At 26.4% G+C, this 23,284-nt stretch overlaps 1 protein-coding gene across 7 annotated transcripts in view; it reads right to left on the bottom strand.

The window, feature by feature from the left end:
- Positions 1 to 268: 268 nt before the first annotated feature.
- LOC136972618 (uncharacterized) overlaps positions 269 to 23,284 on the bottom strand; it is a 264,970-nt gene continuing 241,954 nt past the window's right edge. For 6 of the 7 annotated variants that reach the window (XM_067267201.1, XM_067267202.1, XM_067267197.1 and 3 more), the window contains exons 15-31: positions 20,599 to 20,698; positions 19,329 to 19,484; positions 16,983 to 17,064; positions 16,663 to 16,792; positions 15,534 to 15,583; positions 12,862 to 12,979; positions 12,663 to 12,769; positions 9,671 to 9,773; positions 9,433 to 9,583; positions 9,281 to 9,347; positions 7,301 to 7,367; positions 5,695 to 5,783; positions 5,431 to 5,560; positions 5,282 to 5,323; positions 4,634 to 4,687; positions 1,510 to 1,546; positions 269 to 1,415 (exon numbers count right to left, since the gene is read on the bottom strand). In XM_067267201.1, the coding sequence (XP_067123302.1) occupies positions 1,396 to 1,415; positions 1,510 to 1,546; positions 4,634 to 4,687; positions 5,282 to 5,323; positions 5,431 to 5,560; positions 5,695 to 5,783; positions 7,301 to 7,367; positions 9,281 to 9,347; positions 9,433 to 9,583; positions 9,671 to 9,773; positions 12,663 to 12,769; positions 12,862 to 12,979; positions 15,534 to 15,583; positions 16,663 to 16,792; positions 16,983 to 17,064; positions 19,329 to 19,484; positions 20,599 to 20,698 (1,503 nt within the window). In that variant the 3' untranslated portion in view covers positions 269 to 1,395. The remainder of the gene's footprint in view (positions 1,416 to 1,509; positions 1,547 to 4,633; positions 4,688 to 5,281; positions 5,324 to 5,430; positions 5,561 to 5,694; positions 5,784 to 7,300; positions 7,368 to 9,280; positions 9,348 to 9,432; positions 9,584 to 9,670; positions 9,774 to 12,662; positions 12,770 to 12,861; positions 12,980 to 15,533; positions 15,584 to 16,662; positions 16,793 to 16,982; positions 17,065 to 19,328; positions 19,485 to 20,598; positions 20,699 to 23,284) is intronic. The other variant, XM_067267203.1, reaches the window with a different exon arrangement.

Here is a 23,284-nt window from a genome sequence, read left to right as displayed (position 1 = left end):
GACTTATTTTAAAACCTTTTGGAAACAATTCTTTGCTTTGGTTCTTTTTGTAATTTTTAGATTAAAATAATATAAGTCAATAAAAAATTCACATTCATATATATATATAATTTTATATATATATATACATATATTCAATTCATTAGTATATTTTATACTAAGTTTTAATTATGTTTTAATTCTTAATAAATTTCTTATAAAATCTTCACGAAGTAGAACTTTAAAAATTTGGATGGTATGATATATTCATTTAAATACAAACACACTAAACTGTCGAGTTATTTTATAAATATAGATATTTAAGGTTTTTTGTGTATATATACATACATATATATATATACATATATCCGTATTCATATGTATAATTTACATACAATTGTGGCAAAACTTATGTATGAGCAGGGAATTTTTCGATAAAAAATCAGTCAATGAAAGTGTCGTCGAGGTACTACCACTGATATAATAAAGTTTTCTTGAGCGAGTCACAGAAAATATAAACAATGTCCACTGAGAAACCTGCAGCAAAGTTTTGTCATCAAACTGATGTCATGCTCCATGATTTTCTGGAAGGTGACACTTGGTCGTTTCTTGCTACATTTTCTGTTACTACTAATGGCATATCCATTTCTGTAGCAAAGTCATCGTCTCTACTAATGAGATCTGCAACACTATTGGTGGGATGACAGCAATCGTCTGGTGTTGTTTCTATATTTGTTACGTCCAGTTTAATGGGAGGTACTGTTTGTGTCGCATCGTGCAAAGTTTGTCCATCCGAATATACTCCTTTTTGATCTGCTGCTGCTTTTGTGCTGTTTGAATTGTTTGTTTTAGAGGAAGCACTATTAGTTGATTCAGAATTTTTGGAGACCATCAAGGCACTAAGATCGGTTTTTAAGTTTTCTTGATTCCGAGAATCAAACAGTGATAGAGGATTTGATTTTATTGAATAATCTTTCTTAGCGTCAAGACTAGAATCTTGATAAGGTGGAGGCAAAGAAGTCCTGTCTGGGTTATCTTCTTCTATAACACTCTCTAAAGTCTTTCCGTGGAAGTTACTACGAGGGCTATCATACATTGGTTCTAACTCAAATGAAGATGCTTTTGATGGATCTATGTGTCTCCATCGAAATTTCTGAGGAGAGATTTGTCGAGCATCTTCCGACTCATTTATATCAAAGTTTTTCCCTTTTCCATTCTTATGCTTATGTTTTGAAACACTCTGAACTGTAGCAGACTTTAAATTTGGTTTCTTTTCTTGCAAAAGACAACCTGTTTCTAACCAATCTGGTTCTCTACAGATTTCTACTTGTGGTTTTAATTTATGGATCTGATCTAATGATGTTCGTTTATCCATATGATCAGAAAATTTATTCAAATAACAAGCAGTTTCTCCCACTATTCTGGTTTTAAGAATGCTAGATGAATGGATAAATATTAAATTAATATAAAAATTTTTAAAAATATTCTTAAGATAAATTTTTTAAAAACATTTTCAGTTTATATACTCACATCTAAAAGAATTGCTTTCTGTGTTAAGTTTAGGTTCCTGTAAATAAAAATCATATATTAGATTTCCAAAAATGTGTATTAAAAATTCATTATTGTTAACTATCATTTGACACTAATTTAAATGAAGATGCTTTCAATGGATCTGTTAAATATCTGAAAAGAGGTAGAGAGAATATTTAGATTTCTTACTTGTATATTGTGAGAGATCAATTAATTAAAAAATATATATATTTTTTAAAATAAGAATATTTAGGTCTTTTGTACCCCATATTAAAGTTATGCAATGTTGCTGTGTTTTTGTAGCTTAAATATAGATATTTAAGGTTTTTTGTGTATATATACATACATATATTATATTTAATTCAGCAGAATGGCATCATTATTATTTTATATTATATTATTTTAATTCATTAAACTATTTAGAATATTTTTTAATTAAAGAAAATAATCCAGAAAAGAAAAATGTGTACATTATCATTGTTTTTGCTATAAAAATCCATCTATTTTTCATCACACTATTCAATTACTTAAGGAAGAATAAAAATTGATAAGGTCTTTTGTGTGCCAAAAACTTTAAATCAGAAATATTTACAAGACTAAAATGTTTATTGAAAAAATGTTTTTATAAATGATTTGATAAGTAATTTGTTCAAACAAATTCATCACAAGGCTAATCTTGTAATGTGAAAAGTTTACATAGCTATATTAAAACGTATTAAAAAAAATATTTTTAATGCTTATTAAACGTTATAACAAAATGATGATAATTATGTTGTCACAAATAAATTTTTGAGTATTTTTAATTATTATTTTGCATCATCAGAAAGCAAACTAATTTTTAGCAATAGTAACCTAATTATATTTAAAATATTATTATAATCGTCATAATTACATATTTAATAATTTTATTTTTTAAAAAATATAAGAAGTAATCACTACATGAAAGATTTAGCAGATAACAATAACAAATAATTTTATATGACTTCAAATAATTTGTTATAAGGAAAAATAATGTTTAAATACATTATTATTATATAAATTACAAAACTATGCACACAAGTACATACATATATAGTATACTTGCCAACATTACATTATAGATGAGATTGACTTGACAGCCAGAAAAGGCTGATTTTGGCATGCAAAGGTTGGGAAATAAAAATACAATTTGTACAAAGATTGCTGACAAGATTTATGGCACCTTCAACTATTTATTCACTTTTCATTCTATTTACCCCAATAATCAGCTTATATAACTTTAGAATATTGGTGTTTCTTACTAGACAGATAACTAGTAGTAAAAAAGTAGAATACAAAATAATAGTACTTTGTACCAAATGTAATAAAAATTATATAAAAATAGTTAATTATCTATAGAAAAAAATTACAAAAATTAATAATTCCTTATAGCATATAGCCTAGAGGATATGATTTTGGCATGTAAATTAGATTTACTCAGTGGCGTAGCATGGGTGTCAGCCACCCGGGGCGGAGGAAAATTTTGCCGTCCCCTTATTTAGGTATTATTATTATTTATTGTGAAATTCTGCCGCTTCCTTAAAGTGCCGCCCCTGCCGCCCCCACTATGCTACGCCACTGGATTTACTAGAACTTTCAGATTGTCTTTCTTGTATCTTTTATATCTACCATATTTTCATAGGTAACAAATTTTTTATAATTTAATTAGAAATTTAAAACTTCCATTGAAATTCTTGTATGTGTAAAAGAATTCTTATACATCTAGCAAAAAAGAATTCAAAGAAATTGTCAATTTTGTAGAATGGACCAACCAAACCACCTTATAAGCAAACTTGGATTTTAGTATTGGTCATAAATCCATGTTTTTAAAGACAACATTAAAGATGTCATGTTATCTCAAAAAATGTAGAAAATTTATAGCTCAGGTTGATAAGGTGACAACTGCTTCCAAAGATAGATTCTCAGCCTAAAAGATGGAGAGTTGGTAATTATAGTCTACCATCATTATGTAAAGTACATATGTAAAGTTTATGTTTCAAAAAGATATAACTTGGAAACTAATCAGCAGAATGGCATCATATTTCACATAAAGATTTCTGTAGTGTTATTTGAAAAAAAGGAGTTAGTTACAAAAATGTCTGCTTGGATGGTAAATGAAGCTGCAACACCATAGTGGATAGCTCAAGTTACTACAGTAGAGCATCAATTATCTGACTTAATTGGGGACTGGGGTTGATCGGATAACTGAAAAGTTGGATAACCGAAAAGTATGAAAAAATACATTATTAGTATAGTGTATTAGGCCTGGTTTAAATACTAGCCTCCCTTTCATGGTTGAGCCAGTGCTGCCAGCTAAAACATGCAAAAATTTAACAAAAATAATATTAAAGTAGCCAAGACGTAACCAAATATTGTAGCGCCACATCACTAGCAGACGTTTGAATTTGCTGACTAGAACGCAGTCGATTAACCAATAAGTTGGTTAATCGGGGGTCGAATAATCGATGCTCTACTGTATATGCATGGTACACTGTGTGGTTATGCAACAGCATACTCAATGTGCTGGTTTCTGAAATTCTGCAGTCTGTGACCAAACATGCAATTTGGGATTTCAGCATGCTGACAATAGAGACCAAAATATTGAGCATGCTGTTGTATAGCTACTCAGTGTAGCCTACTTAGTGAATCATAAGTTTGATACATTTTGAGTTATCCACTATCAGAAACTTCAGGTGGGGCAAAACTGTTTGCTAGTTTTTTTATTATAAAATTTATAATAAAAATAACTACTTTTTTATAATGCTATTTAAGCATTATAAAAATGTAAGCATGGGCTGCTTTCTTTTCACTTTTTGAAATTCTCTTTAGGGAAAGCACTTGCCCCTTGCCCATCTCCTGACTGCACCACTGCATCAAGGTGGACTGCCATTTCTCATCATTGTGGACATTTATAACTAAGTTTTTTTTGTTTCAAATAAAATTCCATCCCTTCAGAAGTCTCCATGTAAAATATGATGTCATTCCACTGATTAATTCCTGAGTTATATCTTTTTTAAATTTGAACTTTAATTATAAATACCTTGTATATTAATAAATTAAGAAATTGAATGACTAGTTTTAAAAAATTAGAATAAAAATATTTTACCTCTTTTTCATCATCATCATCGTTAGATGTTTTTGGACAACATAAAAGAAATGCCTGTAAATAAGAATTTAATCAGAATAACAAATAAAAGAAAACTAATAAGATCATAAACAAAACTTTAGTAGTATGAATTAATTATATGTTACTTAAAAGTTTACATATTAAATCTTATATAGATATATGGTATAATATGTAATTAAACCATATGTATTTATATAAGCTTTTTCAATAAAAAAATTAAACCAGGACTCTAAACATTATTTCTGTTAAAAAGATAAAAAAAATAGTAGTGATAAGAGAGTAGTGAAAAACTAATTTCTTCATATAAAATCATATATAAAGATGTTTTCTGAAACTGAAATATTATGTATAAGAATTGATTTCATAAGCTTCAAGTAATAATTTTAAGAAACTGAAGTAAAAAATTATAAAATGTAAAAAATTATGTGGCAGTATCCCAGTAGATTATATATTTAATTCGTAACTTAAAAATGCAATCTACATAGCCTAATTTGATAGTAACTTAATTCCTAAAGTACGTAAATAATTTATTATACCAATTTTTGTATTTCAGAATATCTGTTTATAGTTAATTGATAATATATTGATAATAATAAAATGAAATTATTGACAAATTATGATACTCACATTTTCACTACAGAATGTATAACAAAGAAATACTATCAGCCCCTAAGGGAGAATTAGCAAACTTAAATGAATATATTATTATATATTTTATAATTAAGAAATGATATGAAAATATAAAGAAATAAAATGACATTCAAAACAATATTTACCAAAGCTGCAGAGCTGAATGAAAACAAATATTTGAAAATATCATCTTCATAATTTATATATAGAATACTAAAAACAGATGTCAAAAGAAGAGCTACAGATATCACTAATGAACGACATAACAGTTTGGTTCTATTAAAAAAATAAATATATTAATAATTACAATTATTGGAAATTTTTCAAAAATAAATGTTTGTTTTTATTAACAAAAAATTGATAATGTAAAGTTTTTATTTTTAAATAATAGTAAAAAAATATTAAATTACCTATTTCCAATGATTTTTTGTTTGGGAGATTCCTCTTTTTGATGATGCCTAATTTCTGCTTTGACTGTGAGAAACAGAATAAGCTGAAGCTGTTTGAAAGATAAAATATTATTCATTTATTTTAATAAAAATATTCAATTATTGTATAATTTTATGTAAAATTTTTAAAAATATTTTTACCATTTTATATTAATAAGGAATTTAAAAAGTAATAAAACTTCAAGAATTAAAATCTTTTAAATACAACTAATTAAATTCAAATCTATTGTTAAATTCTAAATATCACTTTGCATATAATTTTTTTATATTTATTTGCATTTGTTAATAAAATTATTTGATATAATTTACTGTACAATAACTTTTTTGTCATTCGATCCTACTGATCTTTAGAACTAAGCAGACAAACACGAACAGTAACAAAAAAACTTTATTAAAAAGGTGAGAACTGTCACCGACATCCTCGGCCAACATCCAGGCAAAAACCCGCAAACTTTCACGCCTCTTTTTCTTACAAGTTGCCAGCCAACATCTCGTTGGCAAGTGTTGCCAGGCAGTGTTCGGGATCTCTGGCGCTGGCGGCCACACTTTATTATGCTCACTGAATTTTGTTTAAACATTTAGCTTATTAAATTGATAAATTTTAAACTTTATTGCTAATATCTATGAAAGGTACTTCAACATTAGTAATGGTTAGCTGTTATTTATCATGCAGACTAAATATTACCAATATTATAGAATAGAATTACTATAATATATTATTTATTCATAAATTCAATCTTTTAATCTATTTTATGTAAAATAATGAATAATAAATTAACATTAGATATTTTATTTGCATTTAAATTATGATTTTTCTTTGCATTGAAAGATCTTCAATGAATTTTAAAACATTTTAAATTATTTTATATGCTTGTTTGTTTTAATAACTAGCAGCAATGTCTGTGATTACATCTAATAAAATGTAACCAACTTTTAGTTAACAAAGATGTGTAAGAATCAATAATACTAGAAATGATTTTTTTACTGGTTTGCTTACTATATAGTTGTTTTAATAATTGGTGAGATTTGAGTTCAACATATTGGAAGGCAAGAAGAAATGGAACAATGCAAAAATAAAAATTTTAATATCTCTGTATGAAGAAAATATATTATTAAGGGATGTTTGTCCTACAAGTTATAGAAATCAAGATAAAAAACAAGGAACATTTTAAAAAACAGAAGTTTTTTAGATTTTATTATGGCCATTTATTAGGGAAAATAAACATTAGTACTAATTTTGGCCATCAGAGTGCACTTTGGCAAATTTAAACTACTTTATTAGTTTCTTGATAAAGACTTTTCTACTAGATCTCTCCAGAGACCTTTATATAGCTCTCTCTTAATTTCTATAGTATACAAATGTAAATACATTTTCAATATATATATATATATATTAGATAACCTCCCTTTCATCTTTCCTGCAATACACTAAAAATGTTCATCAGAGAAATGAAGTGCAGAATTCATCTGAAGTAAGCTGCAAACCTAAATCCTTCTAGAAGCATGCCATCACCCAAGTAGCATTAATACAAATTATAACATATTACATAACAATTATGATACTTACCACGAAAATGATAATAACAGCTATGGTGTAAGAGAGAAAAAAATTTGTACCAAATTTCAGCCACCAACTAAAAACAAAGAAAAAGTTGTTATTAACATACATTTTTACAATATTATAATTGAATTTTGCATAATTATTAAAAATTTTATAAAAAATTATATCTTTAAAACATATTGTTTAAAATACATTATCATTCTATACAATTTCTTCATTCAGATATCTGATTGAAATTTCATTCAAAGAATTCATAGGATCAGAATTATACATTTATTAAATACAGTAAGACCCTGTTTAACACTGCCTCATTTAACGCTGATTCGATATAACGCGGTCTGCTGAAGCCTAAAAAAAAACTCAAAATTTACGCTGATTTAAATTATCTAAATTATTGCGGTAATTCATTGATTCGTATATAATATGATTATTTATTAACACGAACCAATCAGAAATAGGTGGCAAAATGGGGTACTTTCTTTAAATCTATGTTTGTTTGGTGCAATTTTAGAAAAAATATAACATCATGGATGCCATAGGCAATATTGACTTCTCTTGGCAAGAATTAACTGATAAATGCATGAACAAAGTGTGAAAGAAGTTATGGCTGGAGGTATCCAAGAATTCTTGATGAGAAGAGCCTATCGCTGTATTGTTACAACCTAATCGATACAGCAGGACTAGGAGATGTTGACGAGCAGGACATTGAAGAATTACTGCAGGTTTCTGGTGACAGCCTTACCAACGACGACCCTCAAAAACAGGCAGAACAAGGAATTCATGTACCACTGGAAAATAGAGATTCTGAAAACGAAGAACCAAAAAAATTTCTCTACAGATTTCCTTAGTAAAAGTTTGGTAACGATAACCGAAATCATTGACAAATTGCAGCAAATGATCCAGATTTTAAAAGGAGTGCAAAAGCAAAACAAGGTGTTTTGGATGTGATCTTCTGCTACTGACATTTGCTTAAGGAAAGAAAAAAGCGACAAATGAAACTTCAAAACTTTATTACAAAAAAACAAGAATTTCAGAAAAGTCAGGACCTTCATCACAAAAAATAGACTTTACATTTCTGTGTGCATATGTTTATGTGTTATTTAACATATATTATTATACAAATTAATATAAAAATAACTTAAAATTAAAGTAAAATTTGTTTATTTTTGGTCGCGTGTTCACCTATCACCTATGGAACAAATATTTTTATGAAATACTCTATGTTAAAATGACCTCGTTTAACGCTGTTTCGTTTAGCGCTTTGTTGTCTAGAAATGCATCTCCTACATTATGTGAGATCTTACTGTATAATAAAAATTTAAAATAATCTTATCCAACAGAATTTAAGAGCTATTGAAAGAATTTTTTATGCAAATTTTAGAAACAGTAGCTTTGTTAGATGAGATAAATAATCTAATTGAACATATTCTCCATATTATAATAATTATTCTAATATATATCTCTTATAATTTAGAATTATTTAGAATATATTCTAATTAATTAAGTAATTAGAACTATTATACTGTAATTATAGAGATATTACATAATATAATTGCATTCGGTTTAATTTTTAAATATGAATTAAAAAGAAAAGAATTAGGAATATGAAATAAAAAGAAATTGTTTGAAAATAAAGCAAACTTTGAATTATTTTTGTTTCTTTTGATATTTCTGTCTAATGAAATGATGTTTCACATCTGTTAATTTTCATATATTTTTAAGATAATTTCAGATTATTTTAATAATATACAGTTGAGCACATAAATGAAATGTTACTAGTGAAATAATTATTGAGAGATGAGAAAGCAAAAAATGAAAAATGAATTGAAAATTTTATGAAATAATATGTAATTTTTTAAATTAATTTACAATAATTATTTCATTGAATTTTAGACAAACAAAGAAAATATATTATATATATTTTCTTTATATTTAAATATATAAAGAAAAATAAAGAAAATTTGCAATATGTTTTCAAAATCTAACCTTTCTATTAGGAATCCTTCTGGAACTTGAGATGCTAATGTAGCACCTACTACTATAGTGGGAACAGCTAAAATAAAAAATTTCCATCAATAATTTTGATATTTTCTTTCTAAAATTTCAAATATTTTAAATACTATTTTATAAATATTTACCCCATCCCATAGCAGCTACTTTTAATTCTGGATATTTTATACTTTGTAAATTGGTAAATTCAATATAAACAATAAGTCCCAGACATAACTGCATTGAAAAGGCAGCAAGAAGAAAGAATTGGATAATAGATAATATGTACGAATAATATTCCTAGAAAACGTTAATAATTTGATTATTAATATTTAATAAAAAAATTTATAAATGGAAGATGTCTAAATTTTATTATTAAAAATTTACCTTTGATAGAGATTCTTGAAGACTTTTCAAAATTGCAATGTAGGCACCTATTAAGGCAATACATACTTGAAGTTTTAATGCTGTTATGGCACCCCTTAATTTTCTAATAAATAAGAAAATAGATAAATTTAATGTATTACTAAACAGTAATTATGTCAGATTTCAATACTAAAATACATATGATATTAAATTAAAATGTAAATAGTCAATAACTTATTTTTTCAAATATGCTTAATTTTAACTATCTCTTAGATATTTCAAATTCAGGGATAAATATTTTTATGAATTATACTGAAAAAAGTTGACGACATCAACATCTTTTCATTAGCAATGCCTGATATATTTATGTTTAAAATAATTTGTATCTTTACAGCTTCTATATTTAAAGTACTATATATTACATATTTTGTAAACTCTATGTAAATTTATAACTTTTTAAAAAGTATACATATTATTATTTATGTTATGTTTTATTCATCCTAAATATTTATTCTGTATGAGTTAATCTTCATTTGAAATCATAGAGGTCTGATTAAAGAATTATAATTCTCGATAATTAAGAATAAGTTGTAATTATTTATTTTCAACTACTTATTAAAGTAACTTATTCAAAGAATAAAGAATATATGTATATGAATAAAAAATAAAAAAATTAAAGAAATGCTTTTTATTCACACAAATGCACTAAAAGCTAAAAAAACAGATTTTTTCAGCTTTAACAGTATTACATGACCAAAAATAAAAGCATGCAGTGCTCATGAGAAGCCCACAAAATTGATAGAAATTGTAACTAAGAATACTTCTAGACATAAGCACACTATGCTTTTATTTTTGTTCATAATGCCAAGAATACTGTGAAAGCTGAAAAAAAATTTAGCTTTACCTTTTAATGCATTTTTGTGAATAAAAAGCATTTGTTTAAGTTTTTTTATATTTTTTATTTTCTACTTTTTAGTTTTATGTATGTGATATTAAATTATCAAAATTCTTCTTAGTTTAGCATTTAATTGGAAAATGGGCAAAAATTGAGTTACAAGATTTTATCTGAACATACAAACAAACAGACATACAATAAAAAGTGTAAAAAGATGTCTTTTGTATAGGAAGATATTTTTTCATAAGCATTTTAGATAAAATTAATAATGTTTCATATATATTTAAGTGAATAAATATGATAGGACTCCAGCTAATTTGATGCCAGTTGACTTGACACATTAACGAAACATGAACATTATAAAAAAATCATAATAATTGACTTTATTTTCTTTGTTAGATGAATACAGTATTTTCATAAAATTAATATTATTTTCTTTACCAAGGATTCACATGTAATTTATATAATTTTTAAATTTTTAAGTAACTATTTGCTTACATTAAAAATTAATTAATATTTCATAAAGAAAAAAATTAATTATATTATGCTAGAATCTATAATGTTGCTAGGAATAATTAGTATACAGTATATTAAACACTAACTGCAGTGTATTGTGACAACTCAGACAATGCAGACTCTCAATCTGTAATTCTGAAAACAGCTGGCAATGTGGCCTTAAAAAATTTGCACAAAATAGCCAACTCTCAAAATTTTAATCAAAATGTGACAGTTTTCACAATTTAGATAGGGTTTTTTAATGAAAAGTGTACAGAAATTGTAGTTAAGGTCTTTTATCATTAACTCTAGTGTCAATATGTTAATGATAATTCTTTCATTCACAGCGCAAGATAGGATGACAAATTATACATACCAGCAATGTCTTCAAAAAAAAACTTTATTGAAGTTATTTATACAGATCACAAAGCAGTTGCGAACTTTACAGACTGCACAGAGAAAGAGAAAGAGAGAAAGAGAGAGAGAGAAAGAGAGAGAGAGAGGAGAACAAAAGAACTATAACACGGGGATTTCCATTATAAAAACACAGAAATGAGATCTCGCGCTCTTCTCACAAGCACTATGGGTGCTCGTGAGAAGGAGCTATACTTCGTTTGAGGAGTTGTAAAACATAGGCATCTAACAGAAATAATAATCTTATATCATATGTAAAAATTTATTTTATTTTATCATATATGTTTAGATTATTTTGCAGTATAGTATAGAACAGTCGTGAACGATGCTGAATGTGAACAACTGGATACTGGCCACAAGTGACCTTTGTAGGTTTCTGGTAGGTTGCATGCAACTTTTTCTATGAAGTTGTAAGCCTGCTAAGTACAAAATACTAAAATACAGCCACAACCACATAAGATACATAACCGTAGTACACTAGGTACTATGTTCTATCTCTAGAATTCTGACATTATATTCTATCAGTTTTTGTTTGAACCACTAGAAACATGACTATTAATGGATCTCAGGTCAATATGTTTTTTGAATTTCTTTTTAACTGATAAATTAAGATTCAATTTATAGATGATTTAATAACATCTTTTTTCTTTTTTTAAGTCTTTTTAATCTTTTCTTGTGCCATTGATAAAACTGTATATCTCTTAATTTTTATTTATTTTGGCAAGATTTTGATATATCTTTATTTAAAGAGAACAAAGAACTCAATTTTTCACAAACAGCACAGTAAAAGATACTTTTGGTGTGGCAACAAGTGGATTTAGAATAGAAATATATTGAATAAGTGCATGCTAGTTCTAAATATTTGCAGAAGTACTTTAATTCCTGAGATCTCTGAATCCTATGTAATGGTTTTTACACATGATAATATTCATTTACATAGGAGCCATCTTGTTAACAATTGGCCAGCCAGATTTCCAGATTGATTACTAGATCTGACATTTAAGAAGAAACACCACAATTCATTAATTTCTTTCCAAATTTTCAATCTGAAGATTAGTGAATTGAAAAATGATCAAAGATGATTTGAAGATGAGATAAATGTTTCAAAAACCATCTAATTAATACCTTAACTATCCAGATTTCTAAAAATCTGAAAGTTAAAGAATCTGGAAATTGCTAAACTATAATATAAGTATTTCAAATACATACTTCCATAATATTAGCAGCATAAAAAAGGTAAGGCAGAGAAGAAAGGCACCAATGCTACATCCAATACCAGCAATTATTTCAAATTCATCTTGATTGCTTGATTTCTTCTAAAGAGAAATTCCATTAAGATAAAAGAAATTGTTATAACATTATTTACCTCAATTAATTAGATTTAAATGTTTCCTGAAACGTAACTTACTGCATTTGTAAATGATGTCAAAAGAACGGCATACATTCCCATGCGATAACATTGGCAAGTTGTATAATTTCCTCTGACACTAATAACTTGACATCCGTCCATCAAAAAATCAAATTTACTGTTGGAGGAAAAATTTAATAAAATAAGAAATTAGTATGCTAAGATTTCAATTATATTTTATATTTCAGATGTTTGATTTAGTATTGAAAAATAACACATAATCTGATAATATTTTGAATAACAAATACTGTTAGTTGTATTATACAGGGTTATAACAAATCAAATGAACCAGTCCCACAACTTTTGAATTACTGAAGTAGGAGAATCAGACTAATTACAAAGGGCATCCAGAAAATAAAGAATGTTTATGCATATCACTCTGCACAGGTAAATTACCACCATCAATTCAAGGTCAAATTATTCTCTGATGATTGCAAAACTTCTCTGGAGCTTTGCGTGTGTAGAGTTTGAATAACAACTGGCTTATTTTTACTGTTTTGTCAAGGGTTAAAATGTGTCATGCCAAATGTGAAGTGCGAAGTGTTATTTGTTATCTAAATGTATCACATAGAAGTTCATAAACAAATTACGGAGGTCTATGGTGATCACATAAATGAAGCAAGTGTGAGAAAAGGTGTTTAACGTTTAATCAAGGACCACACTCTACTGCAGCCACTCAAGGTGTGCTTAGAAATTCAGCTGGGACATTTACCATACAGTCTCGATCTGGCGCCCCAGTGACTTTCACCTCTTTCCCAAGCTGAGAGCGTTTTTGGGTGGATTTGGAATGGATGAGAGATAAAAGCTGTCAATAACTGGCTGAAAGAATAGGCAATGGAAGTCTATGACAAAGTAATCCAAAAACTAGTGTCATGTACTATACAAGTGCTTTAATCATAATGGTACCAGTATAGTAGCTGGTAATTAGTAAAAGTAACTGGTAACAAGTAATTAATTCAAGATCAGTAACTACATAGTAGAAAATTAACTGGTCTTGTATTACTTGTACTTAATAAAACTTTTTCCTATCATTACTGTTTATATACTTTTTTTATAGCAAATGTTCTTTACTTTCCAGCAGTGCACTGCTTTCCAGACATCCCTCATATGTACAAATGAAGTGCAAGTGATCCTACTACTTTTAGTCATTCCCAAGTTATGGGACTGGTTTACTTTATTTGTATTTATGTAACTTTCAATAACATGAATAACATCCCTAGTAGCATAAAAGATTGGCTTAATATTGAGGTAATATTGGATTCATTGTTTTTAGACTGATCAATATTACCAGTTAAAATACAACCTTTAGCCAGTGTTTCATTTCAAATATCACAACAAAAAATGCTTCCAACTTAAGCCAGTATATAAAATTAAATACTATTTTAAAAGTATGTTTATATTAATAGTAATTAATAAAGTGATTTTTTGAACTAAAAAAGAATTATATCTATGAAAATCTGTTTAAATAATTATTAGCATAGATAAACTGTTGCATTACTTTAAAATACAAGTTAATCTAATTGTCAATCTAATTATTCTCTCTTGAAATATCTCACTTTAACTATTTTAACCTGAAATCAGCCAAAACCAGCCATATCCATTCAAAACAAAATCAGCAGATGGAAAAGTTGTTTGACTAGTTTTCCTACAAATGTTCCCTTTGTAGCCTGATGGATAAAAATAATTTTTTTCTAAATACATAAATAAAAAGTTTTCAGTGCTTAAAGAGTTAAATTGTTTTGCTGTACTAAGAATTACTTAACATGTCATTTGAAAGAAAGTTTTTAACCTTCGCAAATATTTCTGTAAAATAAAATAGAACAAGTCTATACAAAGATACATAAATAAAACAAAATTTATTCTATTAAGAGAGGATGGAAAGAAATATAACAAAATTGTTTAATTCTACAATAGAAGCAAGTTATTTAATGTATGTAGTCTAACACTTTTGTCAAATATTATTAACTGTTTAAAAGCTTTGGCTAATCCTTTTTTGTTACAATAACACACCAACCACTGCCGTAACATACATATAAACAACCCTATTAGCCCGATGCAAAGCAACATTGGGCTATTAGGGTTGTTTATATGTATATCTATGCCTTTTTGTTGCATCCCTAGCTTCTAACTTGTGTTGGGTTGCATTGAATTGAACTTTGCATCTCAATGGAGAAACTAGTCCTATACTCCTCCAGAATGATGGCAATTGGTCTCTCCATTTTCACCATAAAAAGTGTAAATGATGCAAAACTGATTATTATCAATATAGGTGTTTACAGAAAATTTCCCAGTGGGACAAAGCTTGGTGACAAATGATTATATCATTAAATTTTGATTTGGGTTTTTTTATAAGTAGATTATAGAATACAATACTGCATCAAAGCTTCCCATGGTTGAGAGTGTAAGGTTACATATCTCAATAACTTTTACAATTATAATTTGTGGAAAAAATTATAAAACAATCATGTAAATTTTATAAATGCAAACTTACATATTTCTATCAATAATTTGTATGAAATTATACTTTTAAATTGTTACTTTTTAAATAATTTAATTAATTTAAATTTTAATAATATTTGTTAACTTGCAAGATAATACAGCAGAAAAAGAAAGAACTCAAAATAGAATTATCTAAATAAACATTCACTTAAAATATTAATGATTATACTTACTTATCAGAAAAATCTGCTATTCCACATGTAATGTTTTTCAACATTTGACTCTATAAATTAAAGAAAAAATAATTCTTAAAATACTGAATAATTTCAGATTTCAACTTTGTGTGTTTAATTTTTCTTACTGTAATTTTATTTTCAAATACTCAATATTTTCAAGTTGTAATAAAATTTAATAATATATAATTACAATATAATATAAGTGGAGTTATTTATGAAATATTCCAAGATATTTATCTTGGAATATTTCATAAATAACTCCACTTATAATTTTAATTGCAAAAACAATGTATAATGTTTTTAAATTCATTTGTAGAAAGCTGCGCCTTCTTTATCCAGTGCTTTGACAAAAGTTTTTATGAATTTAAGTTTTATATGCAGTGGGGTAACAAGACTTTTTTAAGATCAACTAGATATATTCCTTACCTGGAACAAATTCATCACATGAGGCCATTCTTTTACTTTAAATAATTTTGTGTTGTCTACTATCCCAAAGACAGAGAAAACAACAGTATTTGGCAAAACCACCCTAAACTCCCAGTAATAGCCCTATAAGTCTCCACATATCTGTATTTTAACATTTAGTTTCTGCATTAAGTATTTTTAAATTCCATAAGATTATGAAATCCTTACTTGCCAGAGGATTATTAATTTCAGTTTTATGTTCAGTACCTAGGAATTAACAAAAAAAATACTTTTTTCCCCACAGTTGCAAAATGGCTGTAAACTAGTGTTATAAATGCATTGTAAACAAAAATTTTTTATGTACTTTTGCTTGAACTTACTTTTACTTTTTATCTGTTGAAAAAAGAATTCTAATTCTTGAAAACTTTATGATAAATTTTGAAAACAGTTAAATTGATTAAAGCTAGCTGATTATAGTTTAATGAAAACTGAAAATCTGTAGGAAAATAATACATTAAAATTTTAATTTTATTTTGTTTAATCATATATTTTATATGTATTGTACATATTTTGAAGTATTGATATGTGAGTGCATGCTTTTGTACAGTTTATAATAATTTATATATTTATTATGCTATAATAATAGATATAGTATATTAAAGTAAATCAACAAAAGCATAATGTATTTTAATACTTAATGAATAATATAATTTATATTTACCTTGTTTTTTAAATGAGCCATTTTTACTCTTATTGATACACTTTGTGTATTGATTAAATTTTCTATTCCTATGCCGTTAAATGATACAGCAACTGGTTGCGAATGAAGCTGATATTCTATGTCTAAGCCTCTGGGGTGTATGGTAAATATTAAAATCCTTAGTTTCATTCAAATTAATAATTTAATAAAAATTATACAAATAAAATATATTTAGTTTTGATACATAAATTTTTTGAAAATATTATTTCTTTGATAAAATTTATAAAGAACTTAAGAATTTAATTTTTCTTTTCGAAAAACAATATAAAAACTTTTCTTACCCTAATCTTGTAAAATAATGTTCTGGAAGATATTCTGTGAGATTCTTAAAAAATATAGAAGTAGCACTCATGTTATAATTATCTGTATTAAAAATAAAATAAATTTGCTTTAAAAATATAAATATAATTCAAATCAATTCATAATCATTTTACATTACTATAAATTAACATTATGATAATGTATGAATCATCAGTGATAATTCACCTATGATTCTTACAATATGTCCAGTTTTGTAGAAATTGTGAAATTATGATAAAACAAAATAAATTTATGAAAATATTTGTAAGTATTTTATTTTAACAGTTAAACACTTTAATTTCACAACCCCACCCAAAACTATCCTCATCTTATCCCTAGGCTAAGAGTGATAGAAAATGTACTTTTAAAATTTTAATTTGCAAATATCTCTGGCAAATATTAGGTCTGTTCCAATACAAGTCTCTAACTGGTTTAAAACTGGCATGCGCATTATTCAGTTCTTGGCTGTAAAATGACATTGCGCATGCATTGTATGGTTTCAAATTCAAACCAGTCAGAGACTTGTGTTGGAACAAACCTATTGTCCAGGTCAGCAATTTTGAAAGGGTGGCAACACTAGCCCCAAAAGAGGGCTAAATGGACCATGAGCAAGACTATTGTAATAACTAGATTAGGTCTATGCAACAGCAGTTATTATAATACACAGCTATTTATAACTTAAAATATATTGGAAATACAAAATTGTCTTCATTTTCTGTCATTACAAATTACCAGTTTTTTTTATCTGTTTTATATTTTTTTGTGGAGGTGCAGCCTCATCTCCATAAGTGAAAATTGTTTTGGACTGTTGCTGGTAATTTATACAAAATTGTCTTCATTTTCCATTACTTATTATCAATATATTTATTTATTATAGTTTAATGTCAGACAATTTTTAATTTTAATATACTTTTAATTTTGTTAATTTTGTACACGAAGTGCACCAGAAAAATTTTTCACATTTTGTGCCCTAAGCCAAAAAAACGTTGCAGATTAGAGTGATACAAAAAAGCATTTTAGATGAAACAGAAAAGATAGTCTTAAGTGATGGTTACATAACAATAAAGATAAATTTACTCTTAACTGAAAGTTGTCATTTTTTAAAATAAGAATACTACAAGAATATACAACTGATTAGCCTAATAGTCTATGTTTACTATTTTAAGATGTTAAGATAAAATATATATTTATATAATGTTATGGTACATAATTATAATTAAAAATAAATTATAATTGTTAAAATAAACTATTTTTAAATTTATTTGTCTTGTCTTAACATTTCAGTATAAAATACAAAGTATATAAAAGTAATTAAAATTTTTCAACTTTTGTCAAATATTAAACTTTAAAACATTTCACAATTATATTTATATTTTAAAAATTTTAAAAACCAGTTTTGAATATTATTCAAATGTTACTTCTACTTTATTCTAAATATCATAAATATGAAATTAAAAACATTCAACAAATTATAGCCATTTATTCCTTCATATATTGCATACTATGCAAAATATATGCAGATGTAAAAATACTTTAAAATATTAATAGTATTGTAGGGTTTGGAATCGCTAGGCAAGCGATTTCCGCCCTGTTTTGCTATAACGAACTTTCATAACGGAAAAGCCGTTGGGATCGGCCGTTAGAAACGACAGTTAGAAGATCCGTTGTGTTTCAAATCGACGACAGATGGACGATTGGCCGGCAGGAAATGACCGTTGGCGGCCGTTGTGGAAGAATTCAAATTTGATTGGCGGACGATTCGAACATTGGGACTATTTAAGCCGTAGTTTCGGCGGGAACGGGAGCTCGTATCGTGAGTTCGTATCGGGATCGGCTGGGTTCGTATCTTGAAGATCGGATCGGATTAGGATCGTCGTTATCGAAGTGCTAACTAACTCTCTCGTTGGACGTTACGGAAATCTGGGGAAAGTAAAGCCCAGTGGTTGAGTACGAACTTGTTCCTGACTCGGAGGTTTTGTTAATTACAAGTCTGTTTGATCGTAAGGAGTTCTTGCGACGAATTTGTACGGGAATAGTCGGTTATCGTTGGAGTAGTGTTTGTGCATATTTAATTGTGACTCTAATCTGTATTATTTTGTACATTTATATTGTAAATATAAACTTTGTGTTTCGTCAAACCGACTGAGTGGTTATTTTGAACATTACTAGTATGTTTACAATGATTATTATTAATGAATTCTGTTAGATCAGAAAAGTTGATAAAACTTTATTTAAAGTAAAATTTTAACTATTTTAATAATCAATTAGAAATAATAATTTCTATAAGATTTTTATTAATTTTATTATTAAATTTCATTTAAACTTACTATTTTTATCTTCATTTTCATTGTTTATTTCTATTTCAATAGAATTTGTTAACCACGATTGGAGAATCTTAGAACGTAATGCATTTCTTGGCCTTTGTAAATGAGGAAATCTGAGGTGATAGGTTTTATCATATTCAATACGTTTAATCTCTAACTCTGTAAAAAATAATTATAATGAATTTAATAAGTGCTAAACTATTTAATATAAATAAAAACAACTCTGTTTGTTTTCAAACACTTTTCATAAATCATCTTGTAAAATAAGATGATTTATGAAGTGTTTGAAAACATTCATTTTTAAAAAGAAACTTTGTGTTTCTTTTTAAAAATGAATGTTTTTGTTTATATTCAGTTAAAGAAAGTTGTAAAAAATTAAATTGCTGTTTATAATAAAATATTAAACATCATGTTACTCTAATATATAAAGAAGAAAGTTAATTAGTTCTTTATAGATTTCAACATGGTTTTATTATCCATGAGGAGATAAATGCCTACTTTTGGTTCAAATTAACTTCAACCCCTGCCTACAAGTTTCCCTTCTATCTGACTAATGGGATTGGTGTCATTTGAATAGAAAAATTACTTAATATGAAGTAACCAGTGAGCACAAAATATGTTTTAGGGGTTTTCAAAGGAGACCAATTTTAAATATTTGGTCTATTTTTTGCAAAATTTGATAAGTTGCTTGATTACTATGTCATATTCAGCTGTGACTGATACGTTAAAGTTAACATTAGAAAAAATTTAGATGTCTTGAATTGTCCTTCTTGTTTTATCTTCTTCCCACTCTCTCTTTTTATTAAAAAAAAAAAAAAAAAAAAACACATTTTTCAAATTAAGAGTCTGCTATAGAAGAAAAGCATATTTTATTCAAAAACTTTAAAATTAATCATGTTAGTAAAATATAATATCTTCATTTTATTCAATTTTTGTTCATATCATTTATAAAAATTTAAATATAAGGTGATAAATGTGATGTTTTATTTTCTTTTTTCAAAAACATAAAACTTAAATTTTTGTAACACTATTATTTAACTGTGTTAAAAAAATTTTTGGAAATATTTTATTTGAATAATAATTTTTACAAGATTATGAACTGATTGCAGAATATACTATTTCTAGCTAAAATATATATTCAATATTTTTTCAAACTTGTTTTACTTTATTACTGATTAAATATATTTCATTTATCATTACTTAAATATATTAATTTTTAAACAAACTTTTTCACATAATAAACAAATATTTTAGAAATACAAATGAATCGTACCAAATAATTCTTTTTGATATACTTCAAGACTATCTACTTCAATTAAACTTCCTCTTATTTCACCAAATCCTTTAATATTGTTATATAACTTGAAAATATGCTGAAATTTAATAAATAAAAATATATAATTATATCAGAAATATGTTTTTAAAAGTATTATTAATAGAAAAATACTTTGTAATCTAATTTATAAATTTATAATTTAAAGTTTATTGTACACAATTTTTGTACCTTATCTCTATAGATCATAATTTCAAAGACCAGATGGATTTTGCATGATGTAAAATCTATCTGTTCTTTGAAACTAAGAGGATTGCTTTTATTCATTGTTATAAAATGCTATGCATAAGATAGAATACTATTGTAGTGCACTAATTTCCTTCATACTTCATTTTCCTATATAATTAATTATACTTGTGCATATATATTTATTATATAATATATTTTATATATTTGTGCATATACCATATTTTACGGACTATAAGACGCACTTTTTTTCTTCGAAAAATTGCCTCCAAAATTCAGGTGCGTCTTATAGGTATTTTTTAAAAAATTGCTTAAAAATTAAGGTGCATCTTATAGTCCGTAAAATACAGTATATATGCACAAATATAATTAATTCCATAGAAAATGTATGTATATGTATTTATGTATGTATGTACAGACTATGTTCTTCAAAAAGCATTGCAAGCAGAAAAGAAAATATGAAATCAGTTTAGAAAAATACTTTTCAATATTTTGTTCAAAAAAGCATATCTAAATTATCCATCATTTCTGAAGAGATGAAACAATATAATTAATAACAAAAAAAAAGTTTTATAATAGAATTATTAATGTCATACATAATGTTTTACTTCATAAACATTTAATGCTGTATCATAAGCACACATTGTTTTCTATATCAATATGATTTTTTTTATGTGAAAGTTATAATTGCTGTAAATACAGTAGAGAGTCGTTAATCCGAATCAATTGGGGACTGGGGTTGTTCGGATTAGTGATTTGTTCGGATAACCGATTATGTATGAAAAAATATATTAACCTGTCCGATGTTCAAATTTTTCTCCATTGTGTGTCGCTTCATGTTGAATTTTCGTCGATTTTAAGCCTAACGAAAATTTTTATAATAATAATCGAGGCTATTGTATCGTTAAAAATTATTTCTTTATTTTGTACAAACAAAATAAATATATTGAAGAATATAAAAACATGAAAATTATTCTTTAGAAGTAAATCTAGTATCAAAAACTTCGATTCAGCACGACACAGTCCAACTGGAAAGTGTTCGGATAACCGGCGATTCGGATTAACGACTCTCTACTGTACTCCTAAACAAATAGGCATTTAAATAAAAATATCTTATGAAATTGAAGATATATAGGAGGACATTATTCAATTGAATAAAATTATAATGTTAGTACAAAATTTATATTATGTTTATCTTTGGATATATTTAAATAACATTAACTGTTAAATAAATATTAGCAATAGATTTGCATACATTTGAAATATCAATGTGTTTGTATTCTCTTACACTTATAGGCAGTGAACGTACTTAAGTTTAAAGAAGGCAACAGTGCCAAAAGACATCACTTCTAGATTAACTCTTTCTGTACCAAATATCTTGGTGAAGTCTTTGTAGCCTTTCACTCAAATGTTCTATTTGTACTGTATCTTGTTTTACTGGTTTACTTGATGTGCTTATTTATATTGTTATTTCTGTTAGAATGGACTCTGTTATTATTTATATGGGTTTGAAAGGATTGCTTAATTCATTGTGTATGTTTTGTTCATATATAAATGTATTTATTTTTAATTGTTTTATTTTAATATAATACAGTATATAATAAAATTATGTGCTGTATTATTGCCTGCAAACAAAACAAAAACTAAAACTAAAGAAATTGTAATTAGTCTACTCTAAACTACCTTCAAAACATTTGAACTCTAACAAGTAGAAATGTTGATGGCCAAGCCAAAAGGTAAACTAAAGACACTCTAACTGTAAGAGCTGAGACAAGCAGAAACCATAAATACTGTATTTAAATTTGATATATAAAGAGTTAAATAGTATGTACTCAGAAGTATGCATTAAGAATTCCATGAATTTTCAAGAATTCCTAAGTTAAATTTTTATGGTATCAGCATACCCTTAATTATGTAGTTGTTATACATTTACTGATTATATCTATAAATCTAATTTGAGAAACTGTTCTAAAGTAATAAGCATCTTTACTATTTATCATAGTAATTCAAAACAAAACAAAAATCTATTTAGCTTTATTCTCAAGCAATAAAGCATATAAAATCATAAAAATAATTTTCTTAGTAAAAAACTCCAACAGTTTTTGTTTAATAAGGGTCTCTTAGGGCCCTATCAATCAGTCAGTCACTTATTTGAGAATATAAATTTTATGTTGCATTTTCTTTTGAAATTTACTATTATATTTATCTAAATTTCCCTGACAATATTATCACCTAAACATACAACTTTATAAAGGAAAATACTCATTGAAAATTTATTTAACTATTTAAAATTTTGTTAAAATTATTATGTAAATTTCTTTATAATAATATGAGATTAAAGAGAAAGATCTATTTCATAAGAGAAATATTACATAACTCACTGTTATAATTCTGTTTAGAAAAAGAAAATTAATTTATAAATTGCTTGCATAACGATTTT

The sequence above is a fragment of the Centruroides vittatus genome, unplaced genomic scaffold, assembly GCF_030686945.1.
Source record: "Centruroides vittatus isolate TY-2023 unplaced genomic scaffold, ASM3068694v2 contig_299, whole genome shotgun sequence".
Lineage (NCBI taxonomy): Eukaryota > Metazoa > Arthropoda > Arachnida > Scorpiones > Buthidae > Centruroides > Centruroides vittatus.
This window is presented reverse-complemented; position numbering and strand designations above follow the sequence as displayed.